Source organism: Lonchura striata, chromosome 7, assembly GCF_046129695.1.
Source record: "Lonchura striata isolate bLonStr1 chromosome 7, bLonStr1.mat, whole genome shotgun sequence".
NCBI lineage: Eukaryota > Metazoa > Chordata > Aves > Passeriformes > Estrildidae > Lonchura > Lonchura striata.
Window position 1 is genome coordinate 23,019,791 of NC_134609.1, and position 19,766 is coordinate 23,039,556.

General features: G+C 40.7%; 1 protein-coding gene across 1 annotated transcript in view; it reads left to right on the plus strand.

Annotated features, from left to right (window-relative positions):
* Positions 1-261: 261 nt before the first annotated feature.
* The window catches only part of RBM20 (RNA binding motif protein 20), a 101,692-nt gene continuing 82,187 nt past the window's right edge, over positions 262-19,766 (plus strand). The window contains exon 1 of the mRNA XM_077784687.1: positions 262-395. Coding sequence (XP_077640813.1) covers positions 262-395 — 134 coding nt within the window. The remainder of the gene's footprint in view (positions 396-19,766) is intronic.

Sequence of the window (19,766 nt, forward strand, 5' to 3'; positions counted from 1 at the left end):
GGCCCCGCCAGCGCCTCTGGGGCTCCGCGCAGCACCGGCCGCCCCCGCCGGTGGCCGCAGCCCTCCGGCAGGGCGGGCTCAGTCGCAGGGGGTTGCCTGTCCCTTCGTCGCCAGCCCGGCGGGGGGGCGCGGGGGGAGCGCGGTTGTCTCCAGGGCCGGTCCTCTGCCCCCTCCCTCCCTTCTCTCTGCCACCCTCCCTCCCGCCGCCGCGGCCGAGGGCTGCGCGGCCACCCGCGCCTCCCGCCGCAGGGGCCGCCCCGTATGGTCCCCGCCGCTGCCATGAGCCAGGCCCCGGCTCCTCGCGGCGCTGACCCGCCGGAGAGCGATGCCCGCAGCGGGGCCCCCAGCCGAGGGATGCCGCCGCCGCCACCCAGCCTGCCCCAGCTCCTCCACAAGTAAGAGCCGCCCCGCGTTCCGCTGCGCCGGGAGGGCGGGCGGGCAGGCGCGGGTCGTTCTCCCTCCCCGGTGGCGGTGCCCCCCTTCCCTCCCCCCGCGCCCAGACTGACAGCCGGGCGGGCGGAGGGTCGGCCCGGCACCGGCCCTGGCCGTGGCGGAGCGGTGCCCCACGGGGCTGAGCCTCGCTTCGCCGTGCGGGTGCCGGCGGGCCCGTCCCCGCTGTTAGGGACATGGACTCCCCTAAAGACCGGCAGTGGCCTCGCTGCCCTCAGAAGTTTGCTGCCCTAAGAAAAGCCGCTCGTGTCGGTTTCCAGAGGGTTCGCCCTGGCACCGCGTCTTCCGCGCCCGGGAGCTGGGCCGGGGAAGTTTCCGTCGCTTGCCCCTTGGCGGTGTGTGCCGCCTGCCCGGCCGCCGTTCCGCTGCTGCGGTCCTCCCCGGCAGGCCTGGAGCGAGGGACTCGTGGGGTGCCAGAAGCGATCGCATCTCTGCAAAACTGTCACGGGAAAAGTAACCTGTGCGGGTTTGGAAGTCTTACTAATGAGTGCAGTGATGTGACTGGCATTTTGCTGTTTCGTTTTCCACTCAGAAAGAGGGGAAAAAGCACTTCTGCTACACAGATGCAGTGGTGCCAGTGATAATTAATCTGGCTAAATGAGAAGCTTGAAGACAAACCGAATGCTCTGTAGTTAATAGGTGAAGCATAAGTAAGGCCTAAACTGATGATCTGTGCTGATTCAAGGTGGTTAAGTGCTCTGTATCTGATTTTTCTCCAAGTCATAATGTATTAGAAGAGGTAAGGGTTTTTAATCTCCTAACAAATATCCGGCTGTGGAGCTATTAGAATTGCCTTCTATTACTTTAATATTCTGCTTGAGTTGACGAGCAGGATACTGGGTGCTGCGCCGTGGTGAAGGTTGAGAACCGCTTTCGATATCATGTCCCAGACCGCCAAGTGGACTGAGCCTGTGTGCGGCCCTCAAGCAAAGCGCGAGTATGACAAAGCACTGAGGAGCTGCCACGGCCTTGGCGCTGGGCTTGAGCTGCTTTCCTGCAACAACTCCTTCAGCAAAGGGCGCTGCCTTAGGCATCTCCATTAGCACTTTCTTAACAAAACCCAACAATGTAACTAATGGAGGAAATGCTTTCAATTCTCTCACATTTGCAAAATACGCACATGTACAGAAATACCTAAGTGCAATGTATGTTTTGATGTTACCACAAATTTAAAGTATGAATGTTGTTTTGAGTTGGGAATCACATCAGCTTTTATAAATATGTAAATAACTGGACTTTCAAACTTTCTGCGGAATGTGGTCCATAAATTTGATGCTTGATTTTCTTTTAGTCTGTTTGCTTTTAAATCATGGTTTGTAACTTAGTAATGAAAACGTTCAAGGTTCTCATTACCTACATTTTTATTTCTGATTGGAAATACAGACTTGGAGATTTGCACTGAAACTGAAACACTGATTATCTCTTCCTAAGTTCACTGGGCTGTTGCTGTGGTATGTGTGTAACCACAATAATTTACACTTACTCAGTCTTAAATTTTAAACTACAGTCTGTAAAGATGACCCTTATTTTCTCACATTTACCATGTGGATGCATATTGCAAGTCAGATAGGTCTGTTGAGAATACTTCACAGTTGTATTTCTGATGTGGTATGTGCTATGTATGAGGGCATCACATTCTTGCTAGTCATGCTTCCTAGAAGATTACAGGTAGGAGAAGTTGAAATTGTTTCCTTTTGACCCTGCCTTTAATGGAAAGATTTGAGAGAGATGCTGTGTTCTGAGTGTTTTTTGTCATATTAATATGACGTAGGGTGGCAAACACCAAACATCTCCATCTAAGGTCCTGCAACTTGATCTTACAGTTTTGTAACCATGTGGCGTAATTTGGTGTGTGCCTGTTTACCTGACAATTAATAAATGCACTGAATTGGAAATGCAGGCAAATTGTACTTTGTTTTTCTGATATAACTTGGTATTTTATAATCTAAACTGAATATAGAGTGAATAATTGAAAGGGATATGTTAGGGAATATCTAGAATCTCTCTTCCAAATTTATTTCTGACACGATAGAACAGGTATTACAATGGGTAAAATACAATAGAAAGGAAAGCAGTGATTATTCTACAAAATGAAGTCATGGTTTCATTACAGGAAAGAAAAGACTGATCTTGTTTTCTGAGCATTTTGTTTTTCTTGACTTTTTTCAACAATTGCCATCTTTTTGTTTTCTGAGCTGCAGTAAACAAATGTGCAGTTGCAGAATGGTAATTCAGAGTCAAGTAGATCAGAATATTCTGTGATGTTTAACAAAACACCTCCCTGTTTGAAGTCTTTCATTATAATATCATATCAAATATACATTTTTGATTATCCCGTTTAAACTTTGCAAGCTCTCTGGATTCCTTCTTTCTTCTCCTTCAATAGTTTTGTTAGGAAGGTTTACAGATGTTAGGTGAAGAGCAATGTAATTTTAAAAAATGGCTTCCTACATGGGCAGCTGATAAAGCTTCATTGTGAATGCCGAGCTTTGAACAGGGATTAAAATTTAGTGAAACCGGAGATCTGAAATGTCTTAGCAGCTACATTGGCTGAACTCATGCAACACAGGTAGCATGTACTATATTCTTTAAATGCCCCTCTGCTTTAGCATTTATAATGTAATTTTAATATAAAACTATTACTGAACCTTTAGTTTGAAATTCTCTGCTGATAATATCCAACTACAATAAAATATAATTGAAATATGCTCTCTACATATCTGTACTTTTTTTCCTGAGTGGCTACGTCAGTTGAGTTGATAGTAAAGGTCCAATGATAAGATTTACAAAGTTAAAGCATTCTATCTATGCAGGTTGTTGTGATGTTTGATGGGAAAATACTTCTTATTTTCCAAAACTACAAGCCTTATTGCAGTTAAAGCCCTCAAGCTGTAGAGCTGAGAATGAGAAATTGCTGGGAAAGGGAAATCTGAATTTACATTCTTCAGAGGATGACTTACAAAAACATACCCTTCTGTATGAAGTAAAGCAGAAGACTGAGAAGAATGGTTATAATGGTGTTGGCCAGTGTTCAGTTGTGTGGAAGGAATGGAAATGCAGGGTAGGGTCTGTAGTGTCAGCAAGTGAAACACGGATATCTCTGCAAAGACCAATGTGTGTTTGGAACTGTTTGTTGGCTTGGGGTTTTTTCCCCCTCTCTCGGTAAGTCAGCTCTTATGAGAAAATTTATATGGTTTGAAAGTTTTGTTTATAATTTGCAGTTGCATTGCAAAATGTAAGTTCTAGGTGACAGCTTAGTATCTAACGACTTTTATTACCTGCTGTTAGATTGGCTGGAGTGGCTAATAGGAGTCTCCACTCTCCATAATTCCAGGTGTGTGATTCATTGCAGTCTGACAGAGCGACTAGCTGGAAATAACTGAGAGAAGGGATTGAGTGGTGGCTGTGGGTTAACTATAGAGATATTGCATGAAGAGTGCTTTCTGTGAGAGTTCTTGCTGAAAACATTTGTCACGAGTAAACTCTGTGATTATGGGAGACCTCACTGTATTGAAGTCCAACTCTTTGTATGATTTTGGTTCTAAAGTTTTTTCATGGGTCATATCTGTCCAGTATAAATTGAGCAGTTTTTATCTCCCTGTGTTGATACAGGAATATATATTTGGTTTACAAATTGAATAAAAGGCACCTTAAAACAATGGGGGGAAAGGCAAAATTTTTTTTTTTTTTTTTTCCTAAGGGGTTGTGCCCTGGAGATTTTGAACTCCTCTGGAAGGAAGATGGAATTTCCAACAACATCTGCGCCCAAGTTGTCATCAGTTTGTGCCAGTTCTGGGGGCAGAAAGGAGGGAGCATCTGGGTGCTGAGTGCTTCGAGTCCTTTATTTCCCTATAGCAGCAAGGAGAAAACTTGTTAGGAAAAATTATCTCCAGTTTATCTTTTTTTTTTTACACTCTAACCCATTATGTTAAACATTGGGGTTTTTTATTAGCATCGTCTGTTTGTTTTGTGTAGTGTGGGATTTTCTTTTTCCTTCTCCTTTCTTTTTTTTTTTTTTTCCCTCCCCTACTCAAAGTCTCTCAGGAGAGATAAAATATGAAATGTACTCCCATTATATACATTAGTCATGGCAAATAGTTTGGCATATATGGCAAAGGCTAAGCTGTTACTTAACAAGGAGAAACACTGGTTTTACTGTTTCTCTTCTTACTGTTACTGATACAGGCTTTCCATACTTACTTGCCTTTTAAAGTACATATCCAAAATCTCTGTTTCTTCTCTACCTGATAGGGCTCTGAAAACTCGGAGTTTGTGTTGAAACCAATCTAACAGCCCTGAGTAGAGATGAAAACAAAACAGACAGGGCTGTAGTCGTCTTAGCTGAGCAGCTTTACCAAAACAAGGGACAGGATCTGTAAAAGCAGCATGGTGTGGGACTTGCCAGGGAATGTGGGAAGCAAACCAACATTGTTAAGCTCCTCCTTGTGTTTCCCATTTATTGTCTCTGTATATTATGAAACAGACAGTGGGGGGAAATGCAGTTTTTCTGGAATTGTCTGGCTTCTTGCTGTATAGTTACTGAGACTCTTCTTGCACCTCACCCAAGATTAGAATCAGGACTTAAAATGCCAAATGTGTGTACCAAATGTGTGTGTGAGTGGAGAAAGCAGAGACAGGGCCAAACGGAGGATGCTTCACTTTTAAGTTTAGTTGTTTTCCAAAATCAGCATCAGCAATTATAATTATATTCAAGTCATGTAATTGAAGTTTCTTTTTTATTTATTTATTTTTAAGTTTACTTTCTTTTTTTGATGGAAAACAATGACCCCTCCTTTTTATCAGCTGTGACCAAAAGGTTTAAGATTACTTAATCATATGGAGGTTATCTTTAAACAAAAATGACTGAAAGTGTGGAGTTTGGAACTTGGGTTTGTTCTGTTTGCTTGATTTTTTTTCTTTAATCTCTGGTTTAAAACCCAACAGCTTACTGGCAGAAAGGCAAAATAAAAAGATTGAAGAGAGATCACAGAGGTACGAAAGCAGAAAGGGGTCAGAACAAAAGAATTTAGAAGGAATGTATTGCATGCAAACATTTCCATTTAATCTGACTTTTATTATCAATTATCAATCTATTCCTAGTTGTCCAGAAATGTCAAATTTTAGTGGAGAGAGACATAATAGCAGTGATGCCAACTTTAGTGAAAATTTAAATAATGCGTGATTTATAAGAAGAAATATACTAAGTGAGTTTTGGAATACAACACATGGGAAAGGAGTCCTCTTTAGTAAAACTCAGTTGCCTGGATGTTGCTTTTTATTGGAAATTTAATATACTGGTCCCATCAATGGGAAGGCTGGAAAATGTGTTCCTTTAGTTTTCCTCTTAATTCACCACTTGTCCTTTCAGACCTGTGTGCACCTAACAGTAAGGGTTGTGTGTGACCTGCTGAACTACTGCTACTGCTGTAGTGCTGAAATCTTCCTGATCTCATTTGGAGGAAAGTAAAACAGAGATGGGAAAAACCTCAGTAACCAATTCTGATCCTTTCTGGGGGCTATCAAAATGGGAGGAACTAGATCTTCAAAGATACATTTTTACTTCATAGAGACTGTAGAAATTTATTTAGGGTGGAAAAATGGGTTATTTGCATGAAATAATAATGTCAGTCACTTTAAAATACTTCTTCAAATAGAATCTGCTTTCTCAGAAGAATAAGTTGTCTTGATTTTTCTTTTATTTAAATGAATTCATTTCATATGATTTGCAGCTAGACACTTTATCAAACTGACTTTATTCCCCTGAATATACTCCTCCCTTTTTTCCTCCTCATCCTTTGTAACATTTTATAGTTGATTTAAGGATGTAATCGCTCTGTTAGCCTCTGCCCCTCTCTATGTCCAGCTGCTTTCCCTTTGTCACGCTAATGACCCATCACAGTGGAGCTGTCACTTGACACAGAGGGGGAAACCAGAAAACGTCTCCCTTTGGGCTTTAGAAACATTTAATATCTGTCCTGATCTGACAGCTCAAGCCTAGCCCGTTTTACAAATGCCTCTTGCTTATTTAGAAGAAAAGTGGAATAAAAGCATCGGGTATTCTGTTGCAGGAAGGGGGCAAAGGCTTGTTTTCGTTAAGGATCAGTAGTTACTTTGTATCAGGCTAACTGCATTTCTGGGTGTGTGTATGCAAACTTGTGAAATGGGAGTTTAACTGATGTTGATTATGCAGCTTGTGGTACAATTATCTTGTGCATCTAAGGAACTACAAGGAGGATGCAATTTGTTGTTAGTTTCCTCCATGTCTCTAGTGGAAGATGAGCTGAACAGGCAACGAGCAGGACCAGGGTGGAGTTGTTCTTTGTGGCTGTTGCATGAAGGATGCATTTCAGATTTGTTCTTTGCCATTTCTGTTGTTTAAAGATGTGCAGCTGTCTCACCAGCCTCTGCAGAGTGCTCCAAAGATGCCATGAGCACTGCCTGACTGTGACAGGAATCTGTAGTTCTGATGGCTGTGAGGAGCAGTCTATCTCCTGTATGGTTTTAACACTAAAACCTGTGTTCTGTGAAATCTTAATGAGAATCGCTCCTTGGAGAGAGATTCCACTTCTGGATTACTTCTTCTGAAGAAAAGGCTGGGACAGGATAAGGAGGTCTTTAACTTGTGTTCCTTGAGTAATGTCTCCTGCTGGCCAGGATGAACAGAGAAAATGACATTTTGGGCAGTTTATGAGCAAGCTCCCTGACAGCTTCCTGATAACCTGGTTCCTTCTCTGACTTAGCAGCTTTTAAGATAACAAAAGCATCTGGTGTTATCTAGTCTTAACTTTCCTCAACTTGCCATGAAACTTCTGATTTTCCGTAGGTTAAGATGCAGAGTTTTAGAATTCAAGCAATGTCAAGTGTCTTGAATTTGGTAGTATAAAAAGCTACAGTTTTGTGTCATGGCGTTGCTTTTTTTCCTGTATGTGCAGACAAGTGTGAATTTATGGTGTCTTTGAGTTAGGGCCATTTTGGACATGTGCAGGAGTTGCAGTGCATTTTTACTTATAGTTTAGTATTTGTCTTAGGAAATAGTCTTTAAGTACCTCTTCAACAAGTGGCTTGGTGGCTGACATTGCCTTTACTGAGTTAACAAATACTGTCTGTTCCTGCAGGAACAAATCTTATTTCTCTGTCTGCTGATTAACATGCTTTCCCTCTAAGGGAAGATATGCTAAGTAGTTTTATTAGGTTGATGACACATGCAGTTCCTTACACTGACCAGCTTTTACTGTTCTATTTTTGGCCTCATTTTTAAGAAAATATTTTAATGATGTCTTTCACACCCTTCTTTCTGTTCTTGGAAGTAGAGTGAAAGTGGATTAACTTCTGGTACAGACAATGTTGCTCCAGTCCCTGCAGAGCTGGGCACAGCTATTGGTCTTTGCATGGTTTGCAGTTTGGATGCTATTCCAGTGATTGTCAGAGGTTTCCTCTGCTCCTCCACATAAAATTCTGTCTGAGATTATTCGTAAATTGGACTAAGGATGGCATTTGGAGAAAAGATGACTGTCATCTCCTGAAACCATAGAGACAAATGTTAGCGAACTAGGATGAGATTTTCTTCAGCCCTAGGCTCCTCTTATCTTTCAAAGTCTTCCATTAACACGTCTTAACATTCACACCCTCGCTATCCATGCACTCTGCACCATCCATTTGTGTCCCTCTCATGGCACATTCTTTTAAGGTCACCTACAGTTTTCCACCATCCTGCCAACTCACAACCAAACATTGGCCTCTTTTCTTTATTTATTGCTCCATTCAAGGTCACTGTTGTGTTCTGTAGCAACACCTTCTCATGGTGCAGACAAGGCTGACTCTTTTGTTGGCATCTTTTATTGACTCTTCTCTGAGAAGAACCAGATTTGCCTCAGATTACTCTGCCATGCATTACACTTAGCAAAGTGTCATTGTTGCATCTAGAGGTGGACATGTTTGTAAGAACATGAAAGAACTTCAGAAGAATAGTAACTGAGGTGGTTATGTAGGCACCTCTGTGTGTGGCATGGACAAACAGATTCATAGGTAAAGTGTTGTAAAAAAATAATCAGAGTTCTGTGGTACTTGAATCCAAGACAACTCATTTTCTGCACTTGAACATACCTCCTCTTTCTCAGCTTCTGATGAATAAAAAAGCTAATTAAGTACTCCAAATTTGACAATAAAATTTAAATTAATCACATGTCATGTATCTTTGGTAGATCAGACTTCTATAAAGCTTAGGATCATTACTGTTCAACCTAGGTTTTGTGCATTGCAGATTACTAAAAGATTTAATTTCCTTCCAAATAAAAAAAAAAGAAGTTAAATAGAAATATGCAAGGGCTAGAAGTGACTTCATAATTTTGTGTAGATGGTTAAAGTATATCTGTGCAGAATAAAGCAATATGTCTTTATATTATAAATATATAACATGATTTATAGCATAACAATGTTATAAATTGCATAAATAATGTTAGGTGACCAAGAGTTTGCTTGTCAGTGGTAAATAGGACTTGAATTCCTCTTTGGATATAGTGTATATGCTATGATCTTCTAAAGCCTTATTCATACACATGAGGATTATTTATGTGTATAAGGCTTTAAAGGATCAGATCCTATCATCTAAATTTGCAAGGCTTTTCATGACTCTTTAGTGTTTGTTTTTTGGTGTAATTGCTGACAGAAGAGACCTAATGTAGTAGAAGCCAAAGTAAATAACTGAAAGTTAACTTATGTTGCAGCATTAAAACTTCCCTTTTAAAAGAGAATGTATCTGTGCAGGGAGGAGTACGGATCCATGCTCCTTTGTGGTCCTTAATAGCATATTAGAGGTCTGACATGTTTTCAAACCAGTACTCTGGAGTGTTGAAGCCTCACCAACTGCAGGGATTTGCAGAGTTGGAGGTGGAGAGGGGTCTACAAAGAGCCCTTCAGCTCCTCTGCACAGCGCTGCCATTACAGGGGGCCATCACTGCTATCTTCTCATTTGTGCTGAGCCTTTGGGAGAAATAAAGCATGGTCCTATATCTCTCATCTAAGCTTGCTACTTGCTTTACTTTCTGTGTAACTTCTCAGGATTTTTTGTTTGTTATTTTTGCTGCCCTTTTAAAATGGAATAATATGAAAATAGCAGATACAATTTCAGAGAAGCTGTTATAAATTTTATATCCCCATCCATATGTCAAGAACATAAAATATCAGCAAATAATATTTTTTTCTGGATCGCTGGCAAATTTTATGGAGAGAATGTGCTCTTAAACTGCAAGACAGCAGTTTGTAGTCTTTTCTGTACAACATAGTGTCTCTTACTGTGTATTTTGGCAGCACTTGTAATCTCCTTCTGCTCTGTAAAAATATAAGACCCTTTTATATAAAGATACAAACACTCAGAAGGGAGCCTCTGCATGCTTGTCTTATTGGTCTGTTTAGTGGGATAGATTTTTCTCGTACCCTTCTCTGAAGCATTAAAACCTACTGTTTTGCTTTGACATTTCTGTAATTTCAAACTGTATTATGTAGAAGTTGGTAGCAGTGTTCAAAGCCAAGGACTTGATTGGCAAGTTTTAGCTGTGAGTAAATTTTCACAGCTGATCCATAAATCCCCAACAGACCATTAGGAGCTTCGGAGCGGCTCTGGCAAACTCCCCTACAATAATTGTAGTTTTAAGTTTGTTATATTTACTTTCCTCACCTCTTAGCTGGATGCCAGGGGGACCTCACCAGATGTAAACCAGTTCTGTATTTACTTTTTTTCTCCAAGCTAGCAGTTGGCACAAATAGCACAGCGTGGGAGGAGAGCTTGCTGGTTGGCTCCTGGTGGACAAAACAGAGACTGACCAAGAGTGTGACTTGTGACAAATGGACCCCAGATCTGGGGTTAGACATTTTAGTAATTTGAGGAGACTTAAGTATATAATTTTTAGCCCCCCACCTCTACCCCCTGTTCTTAAGAAATAACAAAACTATCAAGGGATCAGGAAAAAATGCATCTTCAAGCGTGAACATGACAGAGTTGTATATAACTGTGTGAGACAGAGAGGCAGCTCTTTATTTAAGTTCCCTGAGGTAATTGTACTTATTTATCTGCAGTGAAGCTGGCAGAGTGGCCAGCTTTTAGGAGTCAGCGCTACTCTAAGAGCAGAACTGCATGGGTGGCAGCGGCGGAGGCAGCAGGCATTGATGGTGGGAGTATTGCTGGATCACTTGGGAAGCTGGCTTGGAGAACACATCCACCTCACATGCAGGAAAGCCAGTGCTGTAGGGACTGCATTGCATCTTCAGTAAGTCCTGGAGAATGCTTCTTCTATAGTGCTGCCAGACAGCCTAATAAAACCAGAGAGGTTCCTAGCGTTCCCCTGCATTTAGATCCTTCTGGGCAGGCTCTGAAGCCAACTCGGACTTGACTGCTTGTTTGAGCAAGCAATGAATATTTTCTGTTTCCTTCTGAAATCGGAGCTGCTTTCCAAAAATGTACTTGCCCACCCCTTGACGGAGTCTGGTGTATTACCTTGCTGAGGAGGGCTGTGTAGAAGGAAGGTGTATCTGGATGGTGAACTCTTTCAAAGGGTGTTTTTTCTTTTTCAGAAGATAGAAAAATAAACTGAATGTCTTTGTCTTCTGTCACAGAAGACCAACCTCTCATGCCTGGAATCCATGAAGGATTTGTTTACACAGGAGGGTGGAAGAGTCATTATCTGAATGACTTAGGAAGGGAAATGAAGAAGAATTGGTCTTTGAATTTTTTTTTTTTATTTTTTTTTATTTAGGGCAAGAAAAGCAGAAATCTCATTTATATTAAAATCTCTTTCAAACAAAAATGCCTTCATGTTACAATTGCAATTTAGGAGGTTCAGAAGTTTTGTTGATTAAGGTATTGTTAGGATAATGTAACTATAAATAGTGATGCAGTGAGTGATGATCTCTTCCTACAAACTTTGTGTTGAACTTAAGCAGAAGAAAGTAAAAATATCAGTCGACAACCTTCTTGCAAGGGAGCATCTCTAAAATAGAGGGGTCTGCAGTAAAACAAAAGGACTTGATCATCTCTAAAGTCTTTAGTTTCAAGTGCTTTAACTTCATTTGATGCAAGATGTCAAGTGGAAGTTGTCATTCCAATGGTGGGGATAGAGCGCTCTTGATGCATGGGCCTGTTTTGGTATCTGACACTTAAACTAGAAATGCTAGGAGTGATAAGAGTAAATGAGCTCATTTCATGTGTACAAATGAAATGCAGAGCATGCTTCTGCAGGGAGAAAACACAGTGACCTTCATCTGAACAGCATAATGGAAAAAATTTTTCAGAACTGTATGGAACTTCTAACATAAATTAGGATTGGGTTAGGTAGGATTGTGAGAAAAACACACGTTGTGGTAATTAAAAATGCAAAACTGTGTTAAGATCAAAACCAAAATATATTGGTTATATGGGTGTAAACAAATGATACACATCTTCTTAGGCTCATCTGCCTAAGTGTTGTGCTCTGGTTTATTTCCTCAAGAGCTGAATGGATGGGAAGCAGGTCACTAAAAGGGATGGCATGGTCCTTCTGTGCTTTTGGGAACACAGTTCACTAAGGCAGTTCATTAAAGATCATAATGGCAGGGCATCCTCACCTAGGAAGTGCTGGCGATAGGTTGTTAATGCAAATTTCAACTGACTTGCATTTCACTTCCCTGGCAAATAAAGCTTGCAAATGCTTGTTCACAGAAGGAGCTGGAGTGAATCAATGACCAGTATTAATGCATGTGAAATTTTACTGGTGGACCCTCAGATGAATCTATAAATAAATGTCAAGTGTAAGAGGGGGGATCTTTCCGCTTGTTGCTCTAAAATACAAGCAAGGGAATGTAACTGTGGAAGAGGATGAGAGACTTTAGCAAGCTTGTTTTCACTGCAGGATTAACTCAGACTCCAGCCTAGGTTCTAACCATTGTTATCTATCAATAGAATTAGACTTAGTTAAAAATGTGCTTTTGTAACACCTGAGAATTTGGGGGAGAATCTGATCTTCACTTGCATAGATGACAATTTGGGAAGAGTATATCAGAAAAATAACCTACAAGCTGGTTAGCCTTCATTTCCACAATTCCCTGAAGGACATAAAAGTTTTCAATGTGATGCTATTGAACAAGAAGAATTTCAGTCCTGCCCTGCTGTCAAAATTTGCCAGCCTGAAACACTGCTGGATGAGCAGGGACCCAAAAGGAGGAGCTTTTGCTTGGATTAGGTTAATCAAGAGAAGTGTCAGGAAGGTAAAATGTATGAGGGAGCCATACCCAGAGGAAGAATCTTCCTTTATGTGGGAAGATTCTCCCAGATTCTTTGAGAGAGCCTAGGCATTATGCCAGCATTATGTCAAATAACATTTCTTTCCTCCTGCACCCACCCACCTTTCTGGTTGGTGTTGGCATTTTTTTCCCCAGCTCTTAATTAAAATGGGAATGAAGTTAAGGTATAAACTCAATCATTTGCTTTTCTGTCCTCATGATAGAAAACTACAGCTTTGGAAATTGCAGTAGGTGACTGATGGGAAAACAAAGTGTCTACTCCTGTGTGGATGTTATTTACCTGTGTAGTGGCCAGAGCAGTAGGGACGTTCTCTAGCTTCTGTGTTTGTCTTTGAAAGTAAAGTGAGTTGAAGAAGCAAACCAGAACATTTTCCTGGTTGAAAGGGTGCCTAGGCTTATGTACGGCCACAACAGGATATTAATAGAACATACTGCATTTCCTTCACATAAAAATACGAAGGGCACTTTGCTGAGAAAAAATCCTGCTGTCCCTTTCTGTCTTTGGGACCAGCTCATCACCCAGCTAAAATTAAAACATGAAGTCAGGCAGTTCTTGCTCTCTATTTTTAAACTGCTTCAGCATATGAATGTGAGTGTGAAATCTTTCTTTAGGCCTCTCTTAACTTAATTACCTACTTATTCAAAATATTCTCTTCTCAAATTGCTGAGCTATAATTATATTAATCTTTTCTGTAGACACACTTGCTTCTTGATATTTGTTTAATTAGTTTTATGCTTAATTTGTAGCTCTGTTATTATTTGCAGTGATGGAAACCTCATGGTAAGTGTTTAAAATAAATTTTGATATGTTAAAATTTAGCACGTAGGTAAAGTTTTTGTATATCTGTTCCATGTGCTCTTCTGGAAGATATAATGAGGAAGCGCACTTCCAAAAAAGGTATTCAAATTAAATTAAAGGGAATGTCTTTTTATTCTTTCATTTCTTCACATCTTTTGCTTTGTGTGAGCTTATTCTTATTGTACTTTGGTTTTATGTCTTTTCCTTTGTTTGTGTGAAAGGGGTGATGCGATTCCAGAACAGGAGGTGCAGTGGAACTACTTATATACCGTAGATTTGTAGTGTTTTTCTGCTGACTTAGATATACTGAATTCTTCTTCCTGCATTTCAGTGAGTTTGAAAAATATCCATGCAACTTCCTTTCAAACTGAGCTGCCTTTGCTTGCCTAGAGCACTGGTGTTTTCCAGTGGCAGTCTCAGCCTGCAGAGGGTGTGCTTCCTCCTGCAAACCCTCTGCTCCCAGCTCAGCGCCCATAACACCCCGTCCATGAACACGGTGTTCAGAACCCAGCGTTGCACCCAGAGGTACCAAGGAAAAGGGTGTCTCTGTTCCCTGTGGCATTTGTCCCGTGACTTCTTTGACTTTCAGCTGTTTGAAGCACAGGCTGTGTGACTTATTCCCAACTGACCCCTGTCACTGGAAAGGACACTCCTAGGGGACACAGCGCTTCTTTATGTACTTGTGTAACTGCGCTTGATCCTAACTAAAGTGCAAAATGGAAGAAACCTTCTCAGTGTTTTCCTGGTTCATTTGCTTTTGTCAGTGGGGTGTAGATGTGGTGTCGGAGATTTTGGGAAGAATTTTCCCAGCAGTTTCCTCTGTCTGGCTAAACAGTGATCAGGCTCCACTGCATGGGGTTCTTTGTGTTCTGTCAGGTAAATGAAGCTGGGTGAGGTGATCAGTTTTAAAAGTCATTACCTTCAACATCCACATACTCCTGCAGTGTGCATATGGGAGTCTATTGGCACTCCCACCCTTGACAGCTGAATGAGTAAATCGTCTGCAACAAACTGTCTTTAGGGTGGCTCGTACCTGGGCGTGGCAGTAAGTGTGATTACATCTGCCCAGGCAAAACCCACTTGCTGTTCTTACTGCTGGACTTTCACACATCTTCTACTTACCAGAAATTCCAAAGATTTTATAGAATTGGGTATTGGATGACAGCGCATTTCTGTCACTGGTGAGAAGCATGTTGCTATTCAGAGTGGTTAGTGTCAGTGTAGTTAGATAGCCAGACAGTGATGTTCAGTAACAGAAACCTGGAGTCACAGTCTTTTGGACATGCCTTCCCGTGCCAATCTTGGTGCCTGGAACAGTTTGCCCATTAATTTTTTCCAAGCTTCCACCCCCTCTCTGCCCTCTCCAGAAAACACTTGGCAAACCGTCTCTTCTGTAAATCCTCCTGCCTTGGCTGGCTGCTGTCTCTCTGTTCATGCTCTCCTGTACTGCTGCCCATTTTTTACTTCAGATTAAAAATTTGTCAGCACAAAGATTTATGTGAGCATATTACATCCTGTAAAGAAATACACAGACTGCTTGTTCTTTGAGAAATGTAAAATTTGATTTTCAGACTTCAATACAGATGTGATGTTCACCTAAACAGTTTAAAAGAAATAATGCTAATTACATTAATAGATTGTCTTTTCTCCAACTGAGACTGTAGTCCAATGTTAAAAGTGGCAAACTAACAGTACCTGCAAAACTTCTGCTTCTGTCATCTTTGCATCTTCTGCTGCTGTTTAGCTTTCTAAATGGATTAGTTTTGTATGTTTATCTTTGTAAATGAATTAGTGAAACATATTGACAAAAGCATCTTGGAAAAATCAGTGGGTTTTAATGGTGTTCACATAACTTCTGTGCTTGAAATGAAGCCTGAAAAATTTGTCCTCTGGAATATTACATTATGTTTTGGCTACTGGAAATGAAGCACCTGACAGCATTAAGCTATCAGAAGGATTTCCAGTCATGGGCAAGCAGCCATTATGTATATGTTGATCCACAGTAGGAGATCTGGACAGCTTTTGATTTACTGGTGCTCATCTGTTCAATATGAGCTGGTGATCAGGACAGCAATTACCTTCAACATTGATTGAAGAGTACTGAAAAGGAAAGGAGAATTTTATGCATGCAGGTCTAGAAGAATTGCTGATTGTTCTCGGTGATCTTAAAAGTGCACTTCTCAAGGTGGCAAGAAGAACTATTTTGTAATATCTATGCCTGTTTAAAAATATCTTACCAGCTTTATCTTATTTTAAAGCAGACATTTTGAATTCTCCAATGTCCTTTTCAATAGATGGGGCTAAATAACTGGAGATTTCAAAACTATCTGTTTTTTATCAGCTTGAGCATTTATCCACTTGTTTGAATGCTGCAGAGTTCAGATTAACAGACTTACTAGCTGAGCTAAACATTTGGTTTTTAAGACTATAAAAATTCTAACATTTTCTTCATATTTGGGCTTTAAATAGTTGTAATAGTAGACTTAATTTGAAGAATTTGAAACATCCTCCTTTTTATTCCAAAAATGGCACATGAACTGTATTTATTTAAGTGGGTAATGAAACTAAAGAGCCAGGTCATAAAGCACTTTTCACTGAAATGAATAAAAATAATGGCAAAATTCCTGTCATGTGATCTGATAATGAAAGCAGACCTTGTGTTGCATATTGTGCAGATGGAATAGAAAATATCTATCTTAGTGTTAGTAATAGAGATGTGTGTAATACATCAACATTTTTATGTGTGTGCATGTGTTTTCTGGGGTGTGTATGTTTGTGCACTTTTATACAGATTTATTTTTGTAAGGAGATCTTATTTTAGAGATTATGCACAATTTTAGCTATTAATATTACTAACCTTTCCCAATATATAAATACTCCTGGTCTCCCACACAGCTGCTGTGCCATCCAAAAAGGCCTGTGCTCCTTTCAACAGTCAATTGTGTAAAATCAGAACTACAGAAAATCTCTTGGTTTCTTACCAAATTTCTGGGCTGCTTGGGTCAAAGCATTGATATGGTGGAAACTGACTTCATATTTCTAGGGCACAATTTTAGAAACAAATGGTTTGCTTTTCTCCAGTTGAGATTTCAGATTATTGCATGACCTGTCACATGACCTAACTTTTACAGTAACTTCTACAAAGTACTCCTTCTATAGGTTTTGCCACATTTGTAATAAATTTGTGACAAGGTTAGCCTGACCTGAGTGTTTGAAGAGCTGGAGATCATGGAAGAGTTGAGATTGTTGTATCAATGTAGCTTTGTATGGAGAGTGTATGTGTTTGTTTATATATATATATAAAGAAACATATATATACACATATATATACATATAGACACACAGAGACATAGATATATTTTCTTCATCTGTGAATAATCTCTCTGTTGTGTACCTCCTTAGGGATACTGAAGTCTTGGAAGTAAAATGGGAATGGCTGCCTGGGAAAGCCAATCCAGAGGTTTCATTTACTGAGCTCTCTGCAGGTTGTCCTGTTAAGGGTTTGGCTTTGTCTTACTGGAAAAAATATCTTAAGGAGCATGGTGGGATTTGTCAGCCCAGGGCTATTTGTAAAGGGGATTCACTGTGAAACTAAACTGCTGAATGTTGTTGACCCCTGTTGGCTTTCAGCCGTGGAACAAGTTTCACAGAAAAGGATCTAAGGGCTGTTGTGCAGACTTTTCTTCATGTCAGAAGCTGTGCTAGGCAAGGAGCAAGGCTGGCTTCTCTTGTAGTGAGAGTCCTGCAGCACATGCATCCTGGGCCAGAAATAAGCTAGGATGCTGGATATTTCTCCTGGGAAAAGTGGGTGACACTAAAGCACCTGTGACTATACAAAACGCAGTGTCTACCAACTTGCTCTTAGGTGCATTCTTAGGGCAGCATTTCTCTTCAGCAGCTGACCATGAGTAGTTTTTTCTGTCCATCAGCACAGGAGTGGTGGATAGACCAGGAATACTCTATAGCTCCTGGAACTGCAGCGGCTCTGCTCACTGCCAAGCCTGTCCCACCCACTCCATGAGCTATGACCCATCTTTCTGTGTTGTTGTCTAATGCCATCACTCTTTTGAGTCTCTCTGTACCCCTAATAGAGGGTACTAAGCAGACACTGAGGAATGTTCAAATCACCTTGCTGGCCCTGGAAAGCTCTATCCCAGTACAGTTTCTCTGAGCTAACTAGTCTGCTGCAAGAAAACTTACCAGTGGAGATATACATTGGTACATAATTGGTTAAGGATATAAGCTGAAAATCGAGTTTGTACTTAGGTATGGTTTTTATTAAGAACAATATCCTACTTAGGATTTTGGTAACATATTTTACAAATCACTCTTCAGATGCTCTTTCTGGAACTCAAACAGTCGCATTATAAATGAAGAACGGATTCAGGAGGCTTCACAGTATTAGTGATTATATTGTAATGCTTTCCAGATGGTAGAACATGATGTAATCCATACTGCCCAGTTTGTTTCACTGCATTGGATACTGTTATACTCAGTAAGTAACCAAGAGACTCTAAGAAGCTCATCAGGCTGCTATGAACAATAGCTGGTTAATCCATATGTTCTTTATTATGTTATGAAAACTGCAGATTAACAAATCACTTGGTGAATGCAGGAAGATTGATTGCTACTCAAAGCTCTTTGAGAACTGGATATGCAACTCGGATTAGCTTAGCTCAAGCTACACATTGGTGAATGAATTCCATTTTCCTCAGGGCTATGAAGTAGTTTGCATCTGTTCAATTGCAAATTCCCCTAGCTGCACTGGGTAGTTTTGATTCCTCTTTGGAGAAATGGCAGGAATGTTGATTTGTTGCTGTTTACATTGATCTGAAATAAAATCATAGCATTAGCATCACTAGTTGTGTGGGCATGGTAGCTAAGGTCAAATTAATTGCAGCTTGCAGTTGCTCATAATTCTGCCAGTGTTCATGCAGTAATGTTGTTTACTAACTGGTGCTTTTATTAGGCTGACAGACCATCATTTGAATGGCAAAGCCATCAAATTTAAGTAGGCACTTAACTCAGGATTTTCTCAGCATTAATTGAAGGCGCCAGGGGTACTGTACTGGGACAGGTGCAATGTTGCTGTGAAGAGGGAGGATTTGAGAAGTACACAGGGAAGGAAAACTCCTGTGCATCTTGACATTCAGCTGTGTAGAGTTTCTCACTTGAACCCACAAACAAGAAGTGTTCAAGGGAGATTAGGTCTGGGGTAGGAGGTTTCAGTTTGCTGGAAGTTATCCTGTAGAGTGGGTTTTGTAGGCACTTCTTTAGGCTATCGTACCCTTTGGTTGAATCCAGAAAAATGGGATGGAAAGAAGAACAGCAAAAGAGACATAAATACATGGTTTTAACTAGCTTCTGGAAACGAGAAAATTTTCTGAGGTGGGTTTAGTATCTTGTGATTGTCTAAATATCCATGGACCATCTACCTATAGGTTGCTATTGACAGGTTCAGATCACTGGGTTAGTTAATATGATCTGGCATAGCATTTTGTACCCTGTCTGTAGGATTTCAGGCAAGGAGGGTTGGAACAGGAGCTAATAAAAGCTGGAAAGAAGAGCAGTTTCCAGCACAGTTGTTTTTTAATGGTTGTGTGATGCTGTTTTGCTCAGGGATTCCCTCATCTGGTTTTTATCATGCATGGCATTGATTAGCTGCTATCTGTTATAATTTTTCAAGTCTCTGGGGAATTCCACACTTCAGTGTCAGATCAATGCCTTGTAGGGAAGGATAGAAAGAGGAGAGGTTTACATGATGCCCATATCTCATTTTACAGTTTCCTGATGATCTTCAGTTTGGCTGCTTGTAAGGAGCATTTGTTGTTCATAGTCACTCAGCCAGGCTTGTTTATTGGCTTAAGTTGTCTTTGCTCACTGCAGTGTTGCTGGTGATTGAAGTGCTTTGCCATTCTGATTGCTTCAGCTTGTCCTCTGAAACAAAATTAATGACAGTGGCTTTTAGAAATTGAAGAGTAGCAGAGACCTAATTATATTTTTCATTAGATACTCCTCCTGGCCCAGGGGAAGAGCTGTGATGCTCAGTTTCATGTAACCTCTTTGCTTCTTTTTGCAAAGAGTTTGTGGTGAATGGACTCATTAGTGATGTAAGGGCTGAGAGAGGGGACAGAGGTGGGGAAAAGGTCTTGAAAGGATACTCTTTTCATGCCCTTCTCCCACAGAATTTCTCCCTTTCCTCCTCTGCTCCTCAGCAACTATTTCATCAGGTTGTCTCCCACAAAAA